Genomic DNA, 23,887 nt, shown 5'->3' on the forward strand with positions numbered 1-23,887 from the left:
TGTTGATTGAAAGTTAACTGTCTTTGCATCAAATAGCCAAAAGCATTTTTTTCCTAACCCTAATGCAGTTAGCTTTCAAGTAAAAATTTAACTTTGAGCCGACAGTTATTAGTAGACATAAATAAAGTATGGTTGGATGTTCCAGACTTGCCCCAAAATATCTAACGTGAAAGAGTCTGCTAATTAAATGCACAAACCATTACAATCAGACATGAGCAAATGTTGGAACAATTAGAAGGTTAAAAGTACCACTTTTCTTGTTTTGTTACGAGAGCACAGTAAGAGCGAGCCGGAGAGCATTATGGACAGCACATACAGAGAGGTGGTCACACCGCAGGCTCAGACTCCACAGGCAGGAAAGGAATGGGTGACCACCAGACAGAGCAAGAGAGCGAGGCAGGTAGTGCAGGAATCTCCTGTGGCCATTCCCCTGCAGAACAGATATACCACTTTGGATAGTGTTGAGGGGAATAGCCTCTCGGGGGGGGGGGGGGGGGGGGGGGGAGACAGGACAGCAACAGCCAAACTCGTAGCACCACGGTTGGTTCTGCTGCAGAGGGGAGGAGTAATATGTGTCACAATGCAATAGTTGTAGGGGATTCAATTGTAAGGGGAATAGACAGGCGTTTCTGTGGCCGCAAACGAGATTCCAGGATGGTATATTGCCTCCCAGGTGCTAGGGTCAAGGATGTCTTGGAGAGGGCACAGGACATTCTGGAGGGGGAGGGTGAAGAGCCAGTGGCCGTGGTACAAATCGGTACAAACGACATGGGTAAAAAAAGAGATGAAGTCATAAAAGCAGAATACAGGGAGCTAGGAAGGAAGTTAAGAAATCGGACCTCAAAGGTAGTGATCTCAGGATTACTACCGATGCCACGTGCTAGTCAGAGTAGAAATGACAGGATATATAGGATAAATCTGTGGCTGACGGGATGGTGTCAGGGGGAGGGTTTCAGATTCCTGGGGCATTGGGACTGGTTCTGGTGGAGGTGGGACCTGTACAAACTAGACGGGTTACATCTGGGCAGGACTGGAACTGATGTCCTGGGGGAATATTGCTAGAGCGGTTGGGCAGTGTTTAAACTAATGTGGCAGAGGGATGGGAACCGATGCAGGAAGTCAGAAGGTAGTAAAACAGGGACAGAAACAAAAGGGAGAAAGTGTAAGGCAGAGAAGTCATGGTCAAATTTCAAAAAGGGCAAAAGTGCAAGGTATAGTGACTGAGGGGAGCTCAATGAATAGGCACAGTAATACTAAAAGGAATAAAATGGGAAGTAAAAACATAAATGAAAAGCGACGCGACAGGTTGTTACATGAAGATATGGGTTCAACGACAAGGATTCTGAATAAGATAAATGAGTTGATGGCGCAAATCATCGTGAATGACTATAATTTAGTGGCCATTACTGAAACATGGATAAAGGATGGTCACGACTGGGAGTTAAATATCCAAGGGTATCATATTATACAGAAGGACAGAGTGGATGGTAAGGGCGGTGGTGTAGCTCTGTTATTTAAGGATGATATCCGAGCAATAGTAAGGGATTACATCGGTGCTATGGAGGATAAGGTTGAATCCATTTGGGTGGAAATCCGTAATAGTAAGGCGAAAAAGTCACTCATAGGAATAGTCTATCGGCCACCAAATAGTAACGTTATGGTGGGGCAGGCAATAAACAAAGAGATAACTGTTGCATGTAGGAATGGTACAGCAGTTATCATGGGGGATTTTAATCTACATGTCGATTGGTTTAACCAGGTCGGTCAAGGCAGCCTTGAGGGGGAGTTTATAGAATGTATCCGCGATAGTTTCCCAGAACAGTATGTAATGGAACCTACGAGGGAACAAGCGGTCCTAGATCTGGTCCTGTGTAATGAGACAGGATGGATTAATGATCTCGTAGTTAGGGATCCTCTTGGAAGGAGTGATCACAATATGGTGGAATTTAAAATACAGATGGAGGGTGAAAAGGTAAAATCAAATACTAGTGTTTTGTGCTTAAACAAAGGAGATTATAGTGGGATGAGAGAATACTGGGAGAAAAGACTTTATGGTGAAACAGTTGAGGAACAGTGGAGAACCTTCCAAGCGATTTTTCAGTGCTCAGCAAAGGTTTATACCAATAAAAAGGAAGGACAGTAGAAAGAGGGAAAATCGACCGTGGATATCTAAGGAAATAAGGGAGAGTATCAAATTGAAGGAAAAAGTATACAAAGTGGCAAAGGTTAGTGGGGACTGGGAAATCTTTAGGGGGCAACTGAAAGCTACTAAAAAAGCTATAAAGAAGAGTAAGATGGATTATCAGAGTAAACTTGCTCAGAATATAATAACAGATAGTAAAAGTTTCTACAAATATATAAAATAAAAAAGAGTGGCTAAGGTAAATATTGGTCCTTTCGAAGATGAGAGAGATTTAATAATGGGAGATGAGGAAATTGCTGAGGAACTGAACAGGTTTTTTGGGTCGGTCTTCACAGTGGAAGACACAAATAACATGCCAGTGACTGATGGAAATAAGGCTATGACAGGTGAGGACCTTGAGATGATTGTTATCACTAAGGAGGTAGTGATGGGCAAGCTAATGGGGCTAAAGGTAGACAAGTCTCCTGGCCCTGATGGAACGCATCCCAGAGTGCTAAAAGAGATGGTTAGGGAAATTGCAAATGCACTAGTGATAATTTACCAAAATTCACTGGACTCTGGGGTGGTCCCGGCGGATTGGAAATTAGCAAACGTGACACCACCGTTTTTAAAAAAAGGAGGTAGGCAGAAAGCGGGTAATTATAGGCCAGGGAGCTTAACTTCGGTAGTAGGGAAGATGCTGGAATCTTATCATCAAGGAAGAAATAGCGAGGCATCTGGGTGGAAATTGTCCCATTGGGCAGACGCAGCATGGATTCATAAAGGGCAGGTCGTGCTTAACTAATTTAGTGGAATTGTTTGAGGACATTACCAGCACGGTAGGTAACGGGGAGCCAATGGATGTGGTAAATCTGGATTTCCAGAAAGCTTTTGACAAGTGCCACACAAAAGGTTGCTGCATAAGATAAAGATGCATGGCATTAAGGATAAAATAGTAGCATGGATAGAGGATTGATTAATTAATAGAAAGCAAAGAGTGGGGATTAATGGGTGTTTCTCTGGTTGGCAATCAGTAGCTAGTGGTGTCCCTCGGGGATCAGTGTTGGGCCCACAATTGTTCACAATTTACATAGATGATTTGGAGTTGGGGACCAAGGGCAATGTGTCCAAGTTTGCAGACGACACTAAGATGAGTGGTAAAGCGAAAAGTGCAGAGGATACTGGAAGTCTGAAGAGGGATTTGGATAGGTCAAGTGAATGGGCTAGTGTCTGGCAGATGGAATACAATGTTGACAAATGTGAGGTTATCCATTTTGGTAGGAATAGAGCAAAAGGGATTATTATTTGAATGATAAAATATTAAAACGTGCTGCTATGCAGAGAGACCTGGATGTGCGCATGCACAAGTCGCAAAAAGTTGGTTTACAGGTGCAACAGGTGATTAAGCAGGCAAATGGAGTTTTGTCCTTCATTGCTAGAGGGATGGAGTTTAAGACTCGGGAGGTTATGCTGCAAATGTGTACGGTGTTAGTGAGGCCACACCTGGAGTATTGTGTTCAGTTTTGGTCTCCTTACTTGAGAAAGGACGTACTGGCACTGGAGGGTGTGCAGAGGAGATTCACTAGGTTAATACCAGAGCTGAAGGGGTTGGATTACGAGGAGAGGTTGAGTAGACTGGGACTGTACTCATTGGAATTTAGAAGAATACGGGGGGGGGGGGGGGGTTATAGAAACAAAGAAAATTATGAAGAGAATAGTTAGGATAGATGCAGGCAGGTTGTTTCCACTACCGTTGAAAGCAGAACTAGGGGGCATAGCCTCAATATAAGTAGATTAAGGACTGAGTTTAGGAGGAACTTCTTCACCCAAACGGTTGTGAATCTATGGAATTCCTTGCCCAGTGAAGTAGTTGAGGCTCCTTCATTAAATGTTTTTAAGATAAAGATAGATAGTTTTTTGAAGAATAAAGGAATTAAGGGTTATGGTGTTCGGGCTGGAAAGTGGAGCTGAGTCCACAAAAGATCAGCCATGATCTCATTGAATGGCGGAGCAGGCTCGAGGGGCCCGATGACCTACTCCTGCTCCTAGTTCTTATGTTCTTATGTTCTAAGATAGAACAGCAAAGCAGATTCATTGTTGGGCCACTCTCATAGCATTGGTGCATGGCTCTCAACCATTCCATTTTTAAAAATAAATTTAGAGTACCAATTATTTTTTTCCAATTAAGGAGCAATTTAGTGTGTACAGTCCACCTACCCTGCGCATCCTCAGGGTTGTGGCGGGGAGAATGTGTAAACTCAGTCAGTGACCCGAGACTGGGACTGAACCAGGGTCCTCGGTGCCGTGAGGCAGCAGGTGCTAACCATTGTGCCACTAACCATTCCATTTAACCGGGATGTCCTGACATTCAACAGCACGGTGGCAAAACTGAAGTTGCCAGCAAAATCTATACATTTTTTGGTTATTCAAAAAATGCCATCAACCAAAATGCCATAATTTCAATACACTGCAGGTTGAATAGAATTGATCAGCAAGTGGCAAATTCTGAAATCAGCAATTGGAAATCTCCATTCAGATTATATATATATTAGTAAACACCTGGGGCTGAAACCAGCTGATTTTCCATTTACTCAAGTTTGCTATTCTTGTTGTAAATGCCATTCATTTAATATGTATTTCTTGTCAGTAAAATTTGAATTCTGATCTGAAATCTGTTGCGAGTAACTATTTTGGTTTGCAATCTGGTGAAGCAAAGACTGCTTTCAAAACAAACTACAATTAAAACCCCAAATTTGAAAGGTGTGTGACAATTATGTTTGCAGGCTTGCGGTGCTGCGCTGTCACAATTACATCACAGTCTGACTCCAGTGTAGTCATCATGACATCACTCATGGTATTGCTACATGTTCACTACCTTGTTGCATCAGGACAAATGGTCACAATGGCCTCAGTTCATAAAAATCAAGTTATACAATCTGGGCTTCCTTTTGTTTTGCACAGCTGTTATGTGTCAAACTGTGATGCCTACATCACTGCTAATGTAACAATGTAATCAAACCAATATGATGATCATTGTTGTTATGTGTATTCTAGCAGCGTTTCTGGAATTATGCTTTGATGGCCATCACCAGTTACGGTATCGTAACTATCTGCAAACATTCTTTGTTATTGTGTTTCTCCACAGTGGCCATATAGTGATACTACCCGATTTTAGCCTTCCGCTGGAGTACTATCTAATTCCATTCCTCATCATAGTGGGAATCTGTTTAATCCTCATTGCTGTTTTTATGGTATGTAATAATTTATACTTAAATGGATAATTATTGCATTGTGAAAATACCACAAGATTCAGATATTGCAGAGCTTGAGCTGTGTTTTGATTGTGTACCATAATGAATAATTTATACCTGTAACCTGTTTGGGATTGCTGCCAATTGATAGCCTCAGAGAATAATTAATCCCATTGCACCTATATTGGTCGCAAACTAGTAACATAGCATGTGTCTTTGTTCTTTCTGAGGGTTTTGGCAAAGGTTGGTATGACCGGTACAGGCTTGAAGAGCCGAAGGCCTGTTCCTGTGCTGTATTATTCTTTGTTCTTTGTGTCTGCTTCTTTTGAACAGGTTACAAACTCCCTATTTGTATGTGTATTTTCAATTTTAGAGGGAAAGTATGTTATGTCAAGACAGAATTGGGAACTTGAATATTCAGATTCAGTATTTGTCATTTGTGTAGCCAGTAACAATGTTAAGCACCCTGCCAGTCATAATAATTGTTTCATGCAATATGCAATATCTCTCTTAAACCGTGATGGGAAATAATTGTCAACTTTCCACTTAATGCACCACCAGAAAAATATAAATGCTTTCGCAAATCTGTCGTCAGGCCCTACTTGAACAGAACTGAAAGAATAATATTAACTTGTGTGAAATTTTGTGCTACGGACTTGTTCCCTTTATGAGCTCAGTGAATAATCTGAAGGTGTTGACTTGGATTTTACAGTCAGCATCAAAGCAACAGCATTTGCTGTTGAACTTTAAAAAAAAACACCCACAGAGATTGCTAGATCATCCTGCTTCCTACCATCAAGCCAATTTGCCAGCTCTCCCTAGATTCCATGTGATCTAACCTTCCAGAGCAGCCTACCATGTGGAACTTTATCAAAGGCCTTATTGAAATCCATATAGTGTACGTCTACCGCCCTGCCCTCATCAACCTTCCTGGTCACTTCATCAAAGAACTGTGACAGATTTTTACGGTATGATCTCCCACGCACAAAGCCATGCTAACTACTCCTAATCAAACCCTAATCAAACCCTGTCTTTCCAAATCCCTATATATCTTATCCCTCAGAATCCTCTCTAGCAATGTATCCACCACAGATGTTAGGCTTACCAATCTATAACTCCCAGGTTTTTTTTTGCAGCCCTCCAGTCTTGTACTTCAACCGTGGCTAACGATGATGCAAATATCTCAGCCAGGACTCCCACAATTTCTTCTCTGGCCTCGCGCAGTGTTCTTGGATATGCCAGGTCAGGGCCAGAAGATTTATCCACCTTCATACTTTTTAATATGTCCATCACCACCTCTACTGTATCGCCACTAACCTTCCCAGGTTCCAAGTCTTCATGTCTTTCTCCACAGTAAACACAGAAGAGAAATATTCATTGAGAACCTCTCCCATCTCCTATGGTTCCACATATCTGTGCCCACTTTGGTTCTTGAGGGGCTGTATTCTCTCTCGTTATTATTTTTCCTCTAAGATACTCAAGAATCTCTTTGGTTTCGTCTTAATCCTCTCAGCCAAAGCTACCTCATGCCCCCCTTTTTGCCCTCCTAATTTCCTTCTTGGGTATATGCCGATATCCCATGTACACCTCCAGGGAATCCCTTGATTCCAGCTGCTTGTACCTGAGCCATGCCTCCTCGTTCCTGTCCAGAATCTCAATATGTTTTGTCATTCAGGGTTCCCTACTCCTGCCAGCCTTGCCCTTCACCCAAACAGGAACATTATTATTATTATTATTATTTTAATAATATAGACCCTGAACTCTAGCTATTTCATTTTTAAAGGCCTCCCACTTGCCTGAGGTCTCTTTGCTCTCAAACAAGCAACTCCAATCAGCCCTTGCAAACTCCTGTGTCATTCCATCAAAACTCACCTTACCCCAATTTAGAACTTGCATCTGTGGACCAGTTTTGTCCCTTTCCATACTATTTTAAAATTAATAAAACTGTGGTCCCTCACCATCACCTCAGTCACTTACCCTGTCCTATTTTCCAATAGTAGGTCAAGTTTAGCCCTTCCCCGAGTAGGACCCTCCACATACTGCTTGAGGAAACTTTCCTGAACACACTTGTTTTTTTAATAAATGTTTTTATTGGGTTTTTTTGAACAAGGTATAATTACCGTTATGTACACAGATGGGTGCCGGGGAGAAAATCACAGCGTGCGATATTTGGCTGTGCTGTGTGTTGCTGTCGCCCGCCCTTCCCGGACGGGTCTCGCTGCCATCCCACGCTCGCCCCCGCTTCTGCCGCTCCTCCCGTCCTCAATCTCCAGTTTCCTCGTTCCCCGCTCCTGGAGATGTCATGCACGTTTTGGCAAACCGTGTCCTCCCTCCGGCTCCCGCTTCCCTGCCCCCCCCTCCACGGTTCGCCCTCCTCTCCCCAGGTTTAGCTGTCCCCAGTTCATCTCTCCCCTCCATGCCCCGGCTACCTTCCCCCGACTCCCGACCATTTTCCCCTGATTCTTGGCCACCTGGCTATTCTTCCTCTTGTTCGTTGGCTACAAGCAGGTCCCGGAACAGTTGCATGAATGGCTCCCACGTTCTGTGGCAGCCGTCGTCTAACCCTCTGATGGCGAATTTGATTTTCTCTATTTGGAGAGATTCCGAGAGGTCGCACAGCCAGTCTGCAGCTCTGGGTGGTGCTGCTGACCGCCAGCCAAACAGGATTTTACGGCGGGCGATCAGGGAGGCAAAGGCATGGGTGTCCGCCCTCCTCCCCAGGAATAGATTTGGCTGGTCTGAAACCCTGAAGACCCCCACCACTTTGGACATAGCCTTGAAGAAGACTGTCCAGTACTCCACAAGTCTGGGGCAAGACCAGAACATGTGGGCGTGGTTGGCCGGGCCTCTTTGGCACCGTTCACATCTGTCCTCCACCTCCGGGAAGAATCTACTCATACGGGTTCTTGTTAAGTGGGCTCTATGTATCACTTTTAGTTGCGTCAGGCTGAGCCTTGCACACGTGGCGGTGGAGTTGACCCTATGCAGTGCCTCGCTCCAGAGTCCCCACACTATCTCAATCCTCAGTTCCTCCTCCCATTTCTTTCTTGTTGCGTCCAGTACAGTGTCGGCCCTTTCTACCAGTCGGTCATACATGTTGCTACAGTTCCCTTTATCTAGGATGCTTGCGTCCAGTAGTGTCTGTCGTGGCGGTTGTGGGTACGTCCTTGTCTCCTTTCGTAAGAAGTTTTTGAGCTGCAGATACCGTAGCTCGTTCCCCCTGGCTAGCCAAAATTTCTCTGTCAGTTCGTCCAGTGTAGCGATCCTGCCGTCCGTGTATAGGTCCCTGACTGTCAGTGTCCCTCCGTCCTGCCTCCACCTTTTGAAGGTGGCGTCAGTCAGTGCTGGTGCGAACCTATGGTTGTTGCAGATGGGAGCCTTGTCCGACATTTTGGTCAGGCCAAATTGCTGCCGCAGTTGGTTCCAGGATTGGAGGGTGGCTGTCACCACTGGGCTGCTGGAGTGTTTTTTAGGTGGGGATGGGAGTGCTGCCGTGGCGAGGGCCCGGAGGCCTCCTCCGCACGCACCCACGTGGCCTCTGGCTCCTGGATCCATCCCCTTACTCGCTCGGCTGTTGCTGCCCAGTGGTAGAATTGTAGGTTTGGGAGGGCTAGTCCCCCCCGGATTTTGTTTTTTGTAGGACCTTCTTTGGGATCCTAGCATTTTTACCCCCCCCCCCCATATGAACGCCATGATTAGTTTGTCCAGCGCTTTGAAAAAGGCCTTGGGGATGTAGATCTGAATGGATCTAAACAGGAAGAGGAACTTGGGCAGTACGTTCATTTTGATCGTCTGGACTCTCCCTGCGAGGGAGAGTGGGAGTGTGTTCCATCTTTGCAGGTCCTTTTTTACTTCCTCCGTCAGACTGGTGAAGTTCCATTTGTGGATCCCTTTCCAGTCATGGGCTATTTGGATCCCCAGGTAGCGGAATTTGTGTCGGGCTTGTTTGATTCCTGAACACACTTAAGAAATTCCACCTCATCTAAGCCCTTAACACGATGGCAGTCCCAGTCTATGTTGGAAAATTAAAATCCCCTATTATGACAACCATGTTACTCCTGCAAGCCTCCCCAATCTCCCTGCATGTTTGTTCTTCTAATTCCCGTTGACTATTTGGGAGCCTATAATATAGTACAACCCCAATAAGGTCACCATCCCCTTCTTATTCCTCAGTTCCACAAAGCCCTGCTTCATGATCCTTCGGTTATTTAACCTCTGACTACGACCGTGATGCTTCCCTTAATCAAAAATGCAACTCCCCCTCCTTTCTTTACTCTCACCTCTGTCCAGCTTAAAGCACCTGGAACATTAAGCTGCCAGTTCTGTCCCTCCCTTCACCATATTTCAGTTATAGCTATAATATCCCAGTCTCCGTACCTATGTATCCATGCCCTGAGTTCATCAGCCTTACCTGTCGGCCCTCTTGCATTGAAATAGATGCAATTTAATCCAACAGGCTTTTCCCGCTCCCTACCGTGCTCCTGCCTATCATGCCTAGTGCCATTGCTGAGTGCTGCATCTCCTTTCAGCCCCTCATTTGCTTCCCTGCTGCTGAAGATCCCACCCCTCTGCCAATTTAGTTTAAACCCGCCCTAAAAATTTCCATGGGGGAGGGGTTCTTCTACAACACAATATTATGGTACAGACTGAGGCCATTCATCCTATAGCATATGTGCTCTTTGGTAGAGCTATCAATTTGTCCCCACCCAACTTCATAACGGAGTAAATGGTGCAAATCCAAAGCAATATATGATTAACTCCACCAGGTGGCTCACACTCGGCTATGTTTTATTTCTCTGCTAATTTGGACATAGCGGCGGGGTTCTGGGAATATAAATCACTTCAAAATAATAATGCTTGCAAAATGTAGTAATTTACTTTCTTAGCATTCAGGCTCTTTGACTGAATCTTATCTCAACTTTACTTCTGTGCCAGTTGTCTCATTCTCTCACCCGAGAAAGTATTGGGTCCTGTAAGTACAGTTTCATGTCAGCATTCTTGTTTGATATCGCTGACATGATTGAATTCCGTATGTGTGAGTCTCACTAGAGATCACCGCCAAACATTTGAATGAGTGGCCTGTAATGATGCAAGGAATCAGTGATGGCAACTACTGGATTTCTGCATTTAACTTTTACACCTGCAAAGGCTAGAAGTTGATGTAAATTTCACAATTTGAATGACAGTGAACACAAAGTTTTGATGTAATTGTAGCTGCACAATCCCAGCTGTTAGGGTCCTTAACAGACATCAAGACGTAGTGTCTTCAGTGCCGTTGTTCTGACCGAGAGTGAACTTGGGTTCTAGAATGGAACGAAAAAGACTTCCAGTGCCTTTCACAAACTTGGAATATACCAAAGTGCTTTACAGCCAAAGAATCACTCTTGAATAATAGTCACGGTCGCATGCCTCCAGTTCCTCCCATAAACCAACTGTGCTGGTTGGGGGATAACTGAGACATTTGGTGAAGTCATCGGCTATTCATTAAGAGGCGCCGCAATACATTCCAGTTCCACCTGAGGAGAGACAAGTGGAGCCTCAATGTCTCATCTAAAACAGCAGAGATTACTTATTTAATGTCTCTTGGTGTTCTCAGCCAGAAGATCAGATATTGGTGCAACTAAGAGTCCAGTCTAATCACAACATTCAGATAACAATTCTAAACAGATCAGTCTCTGTTCCTTTGTTTGTTGATGTGATTTGATCCACTTGTTTCAGTTCTCACATACCCATTTATTCTAATAAAGGTCTGCATTTTTTGATTAGATTACTTGCATAGGTATATCCATAGAACAATGCAATCCTGGATCTGATTACCAGGTAATAACCTAATCAAAGGGTCCAGATGGTTTATTAATCTATATATGATGTCTATGCATCTCTGGATAAGTTATAGTTAGTTGCATGCAAGAATCTACTATTGTGTGTAATTGACCAACTTCAGTTTTATTTAAGGAGATTTCTGTGCTCTAACAATAGTCAATAATCATAGCTGATTTTTAAAAAACTTGGAGCCTGTGCCAAGTGTTAATTGGAGCTTCTGAATTTGGCTCCATAATTTGAGGGGCTTAGATTTACCAATCAGTGGGCTAGCTGTTACAACTTCAATGCTGTACAATCCAGAGCCATTCTTATTTTGTTGAATTATTTTTCTTGGTTAACAACCGTTTGAATTTAATCATGAATTTTTGAAACTTACGTTCAGCAAATAATTTTCTGATTCATCTTTGAAGTGGGCCATAATGTCGTTCCCAGTATCGGATTTGGGGGTGGGGTTGTAGGTACACAAAAGGTGCGCTGGGGAATCCCTCTAGGAAGGTCCCATGTGAGGGTTTATCCGGCAATTGTCTAGAGGGCTAACTGGCCCTGGGCAATTGCGCTGGTCTGGGAACCATCAGACAGAAGCGATTTAAATCACTAACTTTGAATGACTGCCAGTTTTACACTCATAGTTACTCTGAAAGAGTTTGAAGGAAAAAAAGCACATCTTACATCAGACAACTATTTTACGCACCCAGTCCAAGTCCCACACGGTACAGTCCCGTCAACCCAGGTGATCCCCACACACCACCTCCCCCCAACCAAGAACTTCATTCCCTACGGTATCCCCCTGCCACCTGGACAGGATCCACATCCCCACATCCCATTCACTTACCATGGAAATTTACCTTCTCCCAGGGCAGCACGGTGGCGCAGTGGTTAGCATTGCTGCTTCATGGCGCCGAGGTCCCAGGTTCGTCCCAGCTCTGGGTCACTGTCCGTGTGGAGTTTGCACATTCTCCCCATGTTTGCGTGGGTTTCGCCCCCACAACCCAAAGATGTGCAAGGTAGGTGGATTGACCACGCTAAATTGCCCTTTAATTGGAAAAAATGAATTGGGTACTCGATGTATTTTTTTCAAAAAAGAAATTTACCGTCTCCCTGATGGTGAGACCTTTAAATACACCGGCTTTTATGGCAGCTAGTGCCGTAAAAGGGGCTGCATTTCGCTTCTTCAGTCTCTGAGCCCGGAAACTCCGGCGAGAACAGGCGCTTTCCATTTTAAGTGCAGGTGAATCGCTAGAGTGGCAATCCACTACTGATTGTCTCTGAGGAAGTTATGGGCTGAATAATTTCAAATTTTAATTCGGCTTTATTTAGACTTCATTTAATAGGATAATCATCAGTCAAAACAAACATGTTTTAAAATTTATTTTACTTATTTTTAGGGCTGTTCACTTTTGGCTTTATGAAATTTAAGCAATTGGAAATCAAATTTAGATTTTCTGCATGAATCAATAATTGTCCCTAATCAATAATTGAAAGAACATAAGAATTAGGAGCAGGAGTAGGCCATCTGGCTCCTCGAGCCTGTTCCACCATTCAATAAAATCATGGCTGATCTTGTTGTGGACTCAGCTCCACTTACCCGCCTGCTCACCATTCCTTTTCTGTTCAAAAATCTATCTACCTTTGCCTTAAAAACATTCAACTAGATAGAGTCGACTGCATCACAGGGCAGGGAATTCCACAGATTTACAACCCTTTGGGCGAAGAAGTTCCTCCTCAATTCAGTCCTAAATCTGCTCCCCCTTATTTTGAGGCTATGACCCCTACTTCTAGTTTCAACCGCCAGTGGAAACAGCTTCCCTGCTATCTTAACTATTCCCTTCATAATTTTATGTTTCTATAAGATCCCCCACATTCTTGTAAATTCCAATGAGGTGAGTTCCAGTCTACTCAATTTCTCCTCATAAGCCAATCCTCTTATCTCCAGAATCAACCTAGTGAATCTCCTCTGCACCCCTTCCAGTGCCAATACATCCTTTTTCAGGTAAGGAGACCAGAACTGTACACAGTACTCCAGGTGTGTCCTCACCAGGACCGTCTCCAGCTGCAACATAACCTCCCTGTTTTTAAACTCCCATCCCTCTGGCCATGAAGGACAAAATTCCATTTGCTTTCTTAATTACCTGCTGCACCTGCATACCAACGTTTTGCAATTCATGCACAAGGACACCCAGGTCCCTCTGCACAGCAGCATGCTGCAATTTTTTACCATTTAAATAATAGTCCATTTTGCTGTTATTCCTACCAAAATGGATAACCTCATATTTACCAACATTGTACTTCATCTGCCAGACCCTTGCCCACTCACTTAAACTATCTATATCCATCTGCAGACTTTGTGTCCTCTGCACACTTTACCACACATCTTAGTGTCATTCGTGAGCTTTGACACATTACACTTGGTCCCAACTCCAAATTGTCTGTAAATTGTAAACATTTGTGGCCCCAAACTGATCCCTGAGGCACACCACTAGCCACTGATCGCCAACCAGAAAAACACTCATTTATCCCCACTCGTTGCTTCCTGTCAGTTAACTAATCCTCTATTCATGCTAATACATTACCCGTAGACCTCCTACTCAAAAATGCAATCGCTTAGCATTTGAAAGGTTTACTAATGTCCAAGATGACAACGAGCATATTAAATCAATTCAATTTCCATTAAATTAACTAAATTGGGGCATCATGGAGGTGCAATGGTTAGCACTGCTGCCTCACGGCGACGAGGACCTGGGTTCGATCCCACCCCTTGGTCACTGTCCGTGTGGAGTTCGCACATTCTACCCATATCTGTGGGTAGAACCCAAAGATATCTGTGGGTAGAACCCAAAGATATGGAGGGTAGGTGGATTGGACATGCTAAATTGCCCCTTAATTGGAATTTTAAAAATGGGCACTGTAAAGTGATTTTTCAAAAAGTTAACTAAATTTCAGGTTAACCCAAGTTCATTTCCCCTGCTACGGATCTTCTAGTATCTGACCCAAAGCATGGGCAACGAACCTATCAATGTTTTAATTAAGGGATGTCAGAGACTTGACCATTGGTTTCTGTTCCCTTTATTTCCATCTGACTCTTCCCAAATGATTAGCCAGGATCAGGAATTCTTATGGGGAGTTCTGTGGAGCAGTGCACAATCCTATCCTGTTTTTCCCATAAAGATAATCCTTTTAAAACATTCAGAAATAACAGTCTTCTTGACCCACCTCGTAACTTATTCGATATTTATTTCCTCAGCAACAAAGCACTATGCTATTTCACTTTTTATATATTAAAACAAATTACAATAAAAATATTAAAGCTTGGAATTAATGTAACTTTTATCTTAGTCATTGGTGCTCTATCAGTATAATTATTTCTTCAGTAAGACTAACATGAATAGTTAAGACACCGGTATTGCATTGATATATGAAAAATTTAGTACAGTTAAAATGCATTTAAGCTGTATAATGGCATTTCCTGGCTCGAAGTGCTCACTAGAGGAATCCTGTGCAAAAATGATGGTACTAATAGTCGAGCTGACCTTTTCATGGAACTAATAACGAAGTTGATCTATGTTTGAGCCAAAGAAAGTCACATGACTTATTAACTATGCTCAAAATTATTTCCTGTCTTAAGATGTTTACATATGTTCCCTGGAGTTGCTGCCTGCGCCTAAATGTTTTAAATCTTTGTTTGCTGGTGACACTGTCACCTCTTGTTCCTGTTCTCATCATTTGTAATTGCTGGTTAGAGGCAACCTGGAAGTGGACATTTTGTGTGGAATTTCTTCCTGTTGCAGTATCCTGAAGCTCTGTTTTAGGTATTGTGGTTATAATCTTGCTTAAAATCATTGGCCAGGACTTTAGGCTCGATCACTGGCCAGCTCGGGTTTTTCTCTCTCCATTTCCATAGACAGGAGAATCACTGCTTGACAGCAGACGTCCCCAACCATTGATCAGCTTCATGCTATCAAGGTTTGGGAAAAGGTGTTTACACAAATGCTCATTAACTTCAATAGCATAAAATATGGTAATCAAGTGTTATTACAATATTTAGATTAATTTGGCTGGATAGTGTTTCACATCCCATTTCCTCAAAGTCCTGTTTAGCCTAAATACTTGCATTTATATGGCGCCTTTCACACCCTTAGGATGCCCCAAAGGATGCTAATGGTTATGATGTAGAAAATGCAGCAGAAACTTTGCATATATAGCAAACTACATACGTACATCCCCCCCTCTCAATCTTTTTCTTACTGTTGTTGGTTGTGGGCAGCTAGGACTTCCTGTTGAGGGATAACAATGGGAGAAGTCACTGCGCCTCTTCAAAATAGTACCTTGGGATCTTTTACCTTCACCTAAGAAGGCAAATGTGACCTTGGTTTAATGTTTCATCTGAAAGACCTTCAATAGTGTGGCACTCCTTCATAACAGCACTGGACTGCCAGCCTAGATTTTGTGATTGAGTCTCTGGCCCACAACCTTTGAATACAGGAGGCAAGAGTGGAACCATTACACTATGACTAATACAGCCTTTTGTGCAGATTGATTCAATTTTCATTTTTATCATCTTGTGGGGGAGGGGACCGGGAGTGGGAAAAGAAAATGAAATGGAAATTATGATGATGAGAGTATGATTATTTGTCTCCCACTGAAGTTTTAAGACTGTTAAATTTGTCCAGCAGACTGTTCCAAACATTGCACAACTTTAATGTTTCTTTTCCTGAGCTGAACCTTGATTCCAGAGATGAGGGGTTTGTCATATGAGGAGAGATTGAACAGAGTAGGCCTATAGGTTTAGAAGAATGAGGGGAGATCTAATTGAGGTGTACAAGATTTTAAAAGGTATGGACAAAGTAGACGTTGAGTTGATGCTTTCTCTTGTGGGGCATTCTAAAACAAGAGGTCATAATCTTAGAACAAGAGGTAGCAAATTTAAAACAGATTTGAGGAAAAGCTGCTTCTCCCAAAGAGTTGTGAATCTGTGGAATTCGCCAGCCCAGAGTGCGGTGGATGCAGGGACACTGAGTAAATTTAAGGAGGAGTTAGACAGATTGACCTGATGTAGTGTTTTTACATTATAATGAATATTTAAATTTGCTTGAAAATGCATTGAGGTTATGAAAGGTGCTACATAAATATAAGTAAAAGATCTGTTGGCATTATTTTGAGGAAGGGCAGGGGATTATCTCCAGTGTCCTGGCTAATATTTATACCTCAGTAACATCACAGGAAAGGAAGAGTATACAGTCGTTATCATATTGCTGTTTCTTGGCGCTTGCTGTGTGCAAATCACCTGCTGCATTTCCTACAACAGTAACTACACTCCAAAAGTATTTAATTTTCTGCAAAGCGCTTTGGGACGTCCCATGGTTGTGAAAAGTGCCATGTAAATGTTGTCATTTTAAAGACTTTTTCTTTGAATATTGAACCCATTTGAGATTTATTGATCAACAAGATGGGATCGTTTTGTCTGTACAGAGAGAAAGGATCTTTCAATTTGGTGTGCACACATTCTAGAATATATAAATATTTTGTAATCTCATTGCTTTACTCGCTTTCTAGATTTCAAAGTTTATCCAAGACAGACACCGGGCAAGAAGGAACAGGTTACGTAAAGATCAGCTGAAAAAACTTCCAGTGCACAAATTCAAAAAGGGTAAGTGATTTTTGTAAGTGACTTTTGTTTTGAATATGGCTGAAGTATTTCTCTTTTTCTTAAAATATATTTAGCATGCCCAGTTATTTTGTTTCCAATTAAGGGGCAATTTGCCGTGGCCAATCCACCTACCATGCTCATTTTTCGGTTGTGGGGTGAGACACGGCGAGAATGTGCAAACTTGAAACGGACAGATTGAATCTGGTTCCTCAGCACAGTGAGGCAGCAGTGCTAACCACTGTGCCACTGCCACCCACATATTAATTTCTCAATATCAAATTGTGCAAAGTCTTTAGAGCAAGAACTACCAGCTGGATCGTGAAATTGTTTTCCTATTTTGACTCATTGGAGAAAACCTATCTAACTAAGACGTTACAAGTCATGAAATGGATATAGAGTCGCAAGTATCCTAATGCTACTTATAAGGCGTTCATCGATTAAGGGTTTGCTTGTTGAGGGGAAAACTAGTAAGTGGTGTTAAGGCGACCAGTATGATTTGATTCGATTTATTGTCACATAGAACAGTACAGCACAGAACAGGCCCTTCGGCCCTCGATGTTGTGCCGAACAATGATCACCCTACTTTAAACCCACGTAACCCGTATACCCGTAACCCAACAATCCCCCCATTAACCTTGCACTACGGGCAATTTAGCATGGCCAATCCACCTAACCCGCACATCTTTGGACTGTGGGAGGAAACCGGAGCACCCGGAGGAAACCCACGCACACACAGGGAGGATGTGCAGACTCCACACAGACAGTGACCCAGCCGGGAATCGAACCTGGACCCTGGAGCTGTGAAGCATTGATGCTAACCACCATGTACCGAAGTACAATGAAAAGCATTTTTCTGCGGCCAAGGGAACGTACATATTACATGCATAGTAGACAAAAAAGAATAATTGACAGAGTACATTGACAAATGGTACACCGACAAATGCAGTGACACATGCAGATAGTTGGGCAAGAACACGTTTTTCTGACAATTAGATGACTTTCAGGATTTCAAGGGATGGATGGGGAGAAAGGGAAGTTTGAGAGCTATAAGGAAGGGATGGAAGGAGGCCTGAAGCGGATGGGAGCACCCCAATGACTCAGTGGAGGGAAAAAGATGGAAATCAAGGGCAGGCAAAAAACTTTGGGTTGAATTGGACGACCATAATGGGACAGGAGTTGATGGGAATGTTAGTTTTGTTGGGATAGGTGGTGGGCAAGGAAGATTCAAAAGAGGACAGGAGAGACCTCAGCCTTGGGATCAGTTGGGGTGAGGGACCAGAGTGAAAAAATAAATGATGACTGTGTGACACCGTCTATCATTTTGATTGCAAATGTTGCAAGTTTTTTATACATTATTTACATCGCATCTTAGTGGTATCAAACAATCATTCAAGCCAATGCTGTCAGTGTCTGGCATTGCGTACAGTATAGATGTCCTTATTTAAGGAAAGATGTAAATTGTTTCAGAAGTAGTTCAGAGAAGATTTGCTGGACTAATACCAGGACTGGAAGGGTTGCCTTATGAGGAAAGGTTGGAGAGGTTCAGTTTGTATCCACTGGAGTTTAGAAGAGTCTTGTTGGAGAATGTAGAACTGAGGTCACTTTTTTAAAACTCTTGAGATCATTCATTTGGGATCATTCATTTAAGACAGAGATGAGAATTGTTTTTGAGTCTCTGGAACTCTCATCCTCAAAAGGCAATGGAAGCAAAGTCTTTGAATATTTTTAAGGCAGAGCTAGATCGAATCTTGATTGATCAAGAGGGTGAAAGATTATCGGGGGTAGGCAGCAATGGGGGGGGTCGAAGCAGATCAGCCTTAATCTTATTGAATAGCGGAGCAGGCTCGAGGAGCCAAGTGGCCTACTCCTGCACCTCATTGGTATGTTTATGCATTGAGAACTTGTTGGAAACTTATGCACTTGTATTGTTATCTCTTTGTACTACATCTTAGACTGGTTTTGTTTGATTCAGTTGACTTTGTGATTTTAATTTTGGGCAACAGGATCTCAAATTAGGATGGCAATTTTGTTTGAATTATTCATTGTGAACTTAAACGGAAGTGTTTCCTTGGCCTGTTATGTCACATAGCTTCTTTATGACGCATGGACGTGCTTTTATCCCTGTTGGAGCTGTCACATTTATTTTGTGATGCCCTGAGGCAGCTGCTGAGAGATTGTGAAATTATGTCATTGTAATTATGTTGAAATGTTGCCACAGAGGCTTAAAGCTCCAGTGTGCCCTATTTTTCATAGGCACGAGATTATCCAAGTCCAGTGCACAGATTCTGCCGTGCCTTGCCTGTTCAAAGTACGAGAATTTCTCATTTGCTTCTTTGATATTTGACAAAACGGCTTTAGCTAGAAACCAAGTTCTTTTTTAATAGTTGTTTGACTATTTTGCGTAAATTGCTGTAAACATCCACGGTGATGTTTGATGTGAGTTTGTACTGTAAAGTTACGTGATAAGTTTGGAAACCTCTCCTGCAGTAGTATATTTTAACTTCCTTTCCGGTGAACTTACAGATGAGCAATAAATCGACTTTGATTCCCTGGGACTACTAGAAGAGCTCAAGGCGCACTGACTTTTATTTTGGTTCTCTTCGCTACCCTTTGCCTGCCCTGCTTCATTCTGGGAATCGTCTTGATTCCGTTTGGCACCTCCCCTCAATGAGAGAACAGAGTTCAAAGCTAGGCACTGGTGAATTAGGGCATGTCAGACCACTTAACCCACTGGGATATTTTGTAAGGAGTCATGAGAAAACCATGTTATTACTTAATTATTTAATGTATAGCTTTCTGACGCACATTCCAGTTTAAATAGAATCCAATTTTGGCACTTTTATTGACCTTGTGTGAAGGTCAATTGATACGAGTTACAATTTCTGGAGATTTTATTACCTGCCCAGCTTGTTGTGTTTAATTTGCTGTCCAATAGAGCTTTGTAATTTACATAACCATATTTAAGAGCCAGACTTAATTTAATAATCCATCTCCATTTTCTGCCTGTACCTGGGTAAATTAGAGATTGAAATAGCTGCACAGTGGTTTGTAATCTACAGGAGACATGTTAAGGCCTTTAAGCATTTTATCGATACTGCAGGCAGATGTATATTCTGTATTTATATGAAAGGTTTTCCCCTCTTTATTTAATGATATCTAATGCTGGAAAAGATCCTGTTTGGCGTAGTTCCCTTCAAGCTTTCATTTAGCCTTTTTCTAAACATGAACATGGTCTGAAAGCTAAACAGCATTCATCTGATTAACACACTGCCCATTCTTCAGACTGCAAGCAGTGTTTTATTAACTATGCAAAGTTTAGGAAAATGATCTTAACTTTAGCCTAAGAATCTTAAATGTTACTGATTGATTTCCCATGCAGTGTAGCTTTGGTAGTTGTCTTAATGTGAAGTTACACACTTTGGTAGGAAGAATAAAGTGACCAAATATTATTTAAATGGAGAAAGATTGCAGAAAGGTGCAGCACAGAACAATTTGAGGGTTGTTGTGCATAAATCACAAAAAGCTAATATTGTTATGGATGCCTTGTCAGCTCCCAACAGTGGTGAAGAGATTGAAACGGGACCTTAACTAAGTTTTAAGACGGTGCGGGAAGATCATTTAGTTCTAGGAGTGATAATATAAGAAATGGGGCTTGATTATAAGCAAATGTATTAAAAGAAAAGAAAACAATATTTAAATTTTTAAACTTCAACCCTAACAAGAACAGATTGCATACAGTTTCTTAACCTTTACACACTAGTTCCCATTAATCAACACTGTAATAAAACATGTAGCACTCATGGCACTTTCACAGGCAGACAAAGGCAATTCTTGCATTTACGCAGCAATTTCTCTTCTGGTAGGGACATAGTTCTGAATCCTTTTTCTAAAGCCTGCCTCTGGCAACTTTCATGACATTCTCAGTCAAGTTTCAAAGCCTTCTCCTCTGCAACTGTTCAAAATAGCATTCCTTCTCTCTGAGTTCCACAAAGCCCCTCAAGCAAAGGTTCTCTTCTGGGGTTTCCAGGCTTGAACCCATCAGCGTTATCTTGGCTGTTTGATTGCCCACTGCCCTTTATACAAAAGAATAGTGCCATGCTATTGATATGCAACTAACCTCTCATTGACGGACAAAGAGGCCATCAGACTCTGTAAAGGGCTAATAACTGGTCAGACAGGAGTGTCCCAAAGAACAATGAATCTGGAGCATCCTGTGCATTCCCACTAAAGAGTTCAGGTCTGACTGGACAGTGCAACTCGGCCAGGTGTGGGCGTATCCCTCAGACTGTGTGTTGGCAGGTTTTTCTCCCCTCAGACTGGTTAACCCCTGCTACATTGGGATCTTATTTCTGGACCCAATTTCCTCATATCTCCCTCGAGTAACAAGATGCAAGTTCAGCAGGTACGCGGGAAGGCAAATGGATCTTTATTTCCAAGGAAATTGAGTATAAAAGTAGGGAAATGCTGCTAAAACTATACAAGGCACTAGTTAGACCACACCTGAAGCACTATGAGCAGATTTTGTCCCCTTATCTAAGGAAACTTATACTAGCATTGGAGGCAAGTCAGAGAAGGACTAGGTTGATCCCAGATGGAAGAATGAGAGACAACCTTATTGAGACTAATAAGATTCTCTGGGGACTTGCAGGATAGATGCTGAGGTTTCCCCTTGTGGGAGAGTCTAGAACTAGAGGGCATAATCTGCGTTAAGGGGTCACCCATTTAAGACCGAGATGAGGAGGAATTTCTTCTCTGAGGGTTATGAATCTGTGGAATTGCTTACTGTAGAGGCTGGGTCATTGAAGTATGTTTGAGGCTGAGATGGACAGATTTGTAATCAGTGAGGGAATCGAGAGTTAAAGGGATAAGGCGGGAAAGTGAATTTGAGGATTATATCAGGTCAATCATAATCTCATTGAATGGTAGCGCAGATTCAATGGGCTGAATGGCCTGTTTCTGCTTATGTTCTAACACTGTGGAAGCAGCCATTTTCCCCCCCATTGTTGAACAGCGCTTTTTTTTCTCTGCCATTAGATCTAATCATGCAGGTATTTCCAGAAATAATGGTCAGGTGTAGCATGAACTGCATGTTTTTATAGCTGTATAAATGTTAATGCATGAAAAAGGGATCTAAAATTATGCATGAAAATGTTATCTAAATTTACTGAACTGTTAAATTTGAAGCATTAGGCTCATTTGCATGTAACACGCCACTTTTACAGTAAGTGCTAAAAGTGTTGTGATTTGTTGAACACTATTTGTGCAGTGCAGTTCAGAATACTCTGCTGTGCTACCAATTTGCTATTCTCTTCTCTCCCCCCCCCCCCCCCCCCCCCCCCCCCCCCCCCCATTGCTTTAGCATGCCAATTGTGTCAAAAACAGACAGTTAGTGATCAACCTGTACTGTCACAACAGTTTTTGAAAGTTCTGGAAATAGTGGTGATATTTTAGTCCTACCAATTTAGCTGGGGCTTCAATGAGGGAAGTAACTGCACTTGTAATTTGGAAGAAGCATGATGATAAGGCTCCCCGTGTCCACTAGTTGGCATGTTAATCTCCTCGGGGTGACAGCAAACAGATTAAAATCTGAAAGAATTTGCTCTCGCCCCCTTAGGCGACTAGAAGCCAGTGCAGGAGTTCATTGCGATCATGCTTGTATTGCTATTCCAGCTGCCTTTTTAATAAAGCTGTGAGCTCCAGTTTGCTAGAACTGGTCCAGCCGTCCTGTGTAGGTTTGTAGAGAGCCGGGACAAGCTGACAATCTAAAACCAGAATAAAGCAATGTTCTTGAATGCAAGTACTTGAATATATAGTGGCCAATCACTCTCCTATGCACAAGAATGTTTGTCCATCACATTCCTTTTTTAAAATAAATTTAGAGTACCCAATTATTTTTTCCAATTAAGGGGCAATTTAGTGTGGCCAATCCGCCTACCCTGCACATCTTTGAGTTGTGGGGGTGAAACCCACGCAAAACCGGGGAGAATGTGCAAACTCCACACGGACAGTGACCCAGGGCCGGGATTCGAACCCAGGTCCTCACCCATGGTGCATAGGCAGCAATGCTAACCACTGTGCCACCGTGCTGCTCTTCCATCACATTCCTTACACGTACAGAAATATTGGTATTCACTGCTAGTACATGGGTTAGGGAAGCTGTATTTACGCACCAGTTATATGATATTCTTGATGAGAAATATACCACTTTTTAATGTGTTTCCCACCCTATTTTGGAGTACCTCTTATTTCCTCACGACGCCATATTTTTCCCTCTAAAAATGGACGTGACATTTATTAAAGGATATTCTTCGAAGATTTCCCCGCCCCTCTTGGATTTTGACGGAACAATTTGTAAATGGGCAAATTAATTTGCACTTTGGAAAATAATTATTTTTATGTTAGGTGTTGTTACATTTGTAGAAAGATGCAAATCTTCCATGCAGCCTTCATGTCTCCGAGTTTAAATATGGTATGCAAATGATGGTGGTGTAAAATGCGACCTTGAATGCAAGTGTTACTGTAACTCAACAAAAGGTCTCTCTGTCTCAATGAAATGGAGCTTGCTGCAGCTGCACTGCTTTGCACAGGGCGCTGTTCGGGCACAATTAATAAGACGAGTTAACTAAATCTATTGTTGAAGACCATTTTGGCTTTGCAGAAAAATTTATTCAGGACGTTGTGAGTAGGCTTAGCCTGTTTAGGTCTGACCTTGTTGAACATGTTGGTAATCTAGATTTGGGGGTAGTGCATACATCGATTCTTCCCATTTGACCTTTTCCTTTGCCTATGAGAGATGCTGTGGTGAGATTAGATGTTTAAGGCAATTCAGTCTATTACAGATTGGTAAATAAACCCAACAATTAAGCCGTGTTTTCCCTGCAACAACTGATCTCCTTTTGAAGATCCATCCTGTGAATTGTATTTTGCAGGGGGACTGTTTGGTTCAAAATTTTTAATTGGTTTTGTATATTCAAGGTGGTTAAGTGATTGCAAGGAATAGAAGTCAGTTGGATAGACAGCACGGTCGCACAGCGAGTAGCACTGTTG

General features: G+C 42.5%; 1 protein-coding gene across 1 annotated transcript in view; it reads left to right on the top strand.

The window, feature by feature from the left end:
* LOC119975519 (E3 ubiquitin-protein ligase RNF13-like) overlaps nucleotides 1-23,887 on the top strand; it is a 289,560-nt gene that overhangs the window by 174,767 nt on the left and 90,906 nt on the right. Inside the window, exons 7-8 of the mRNA XM_038815305.1 lie at nucleotides 5,268-5,373; nucleotides 16,747-16,840. Of these exons, the coding sequence (XP_038671233.1) occupies nucleotides 5,268-5,373; nucleotides 16,747-16,840 (200 nt within the window). The remainder of the gene's footprint in view (nucleotides 1-5,267; nucleotides 5,374-16,746; nucleotides 16,841-23,887) is intronic.

This window comes from Scyliorhinus canicula, chromosome 13 (genome assembly GCF_902713615.1).
Source record: "Scyliorhinus canicula chromosome 13, sScyCan1.1, whole genome shotgun sequence".
NCBI classification, from domain to species: Eukaryota; Metazoa; Chordata; class Chondrichthyes; order Carcharhiniformes; family Scyliorhinidae; genus Scyliorhinus; species Scyliorhinus canicula.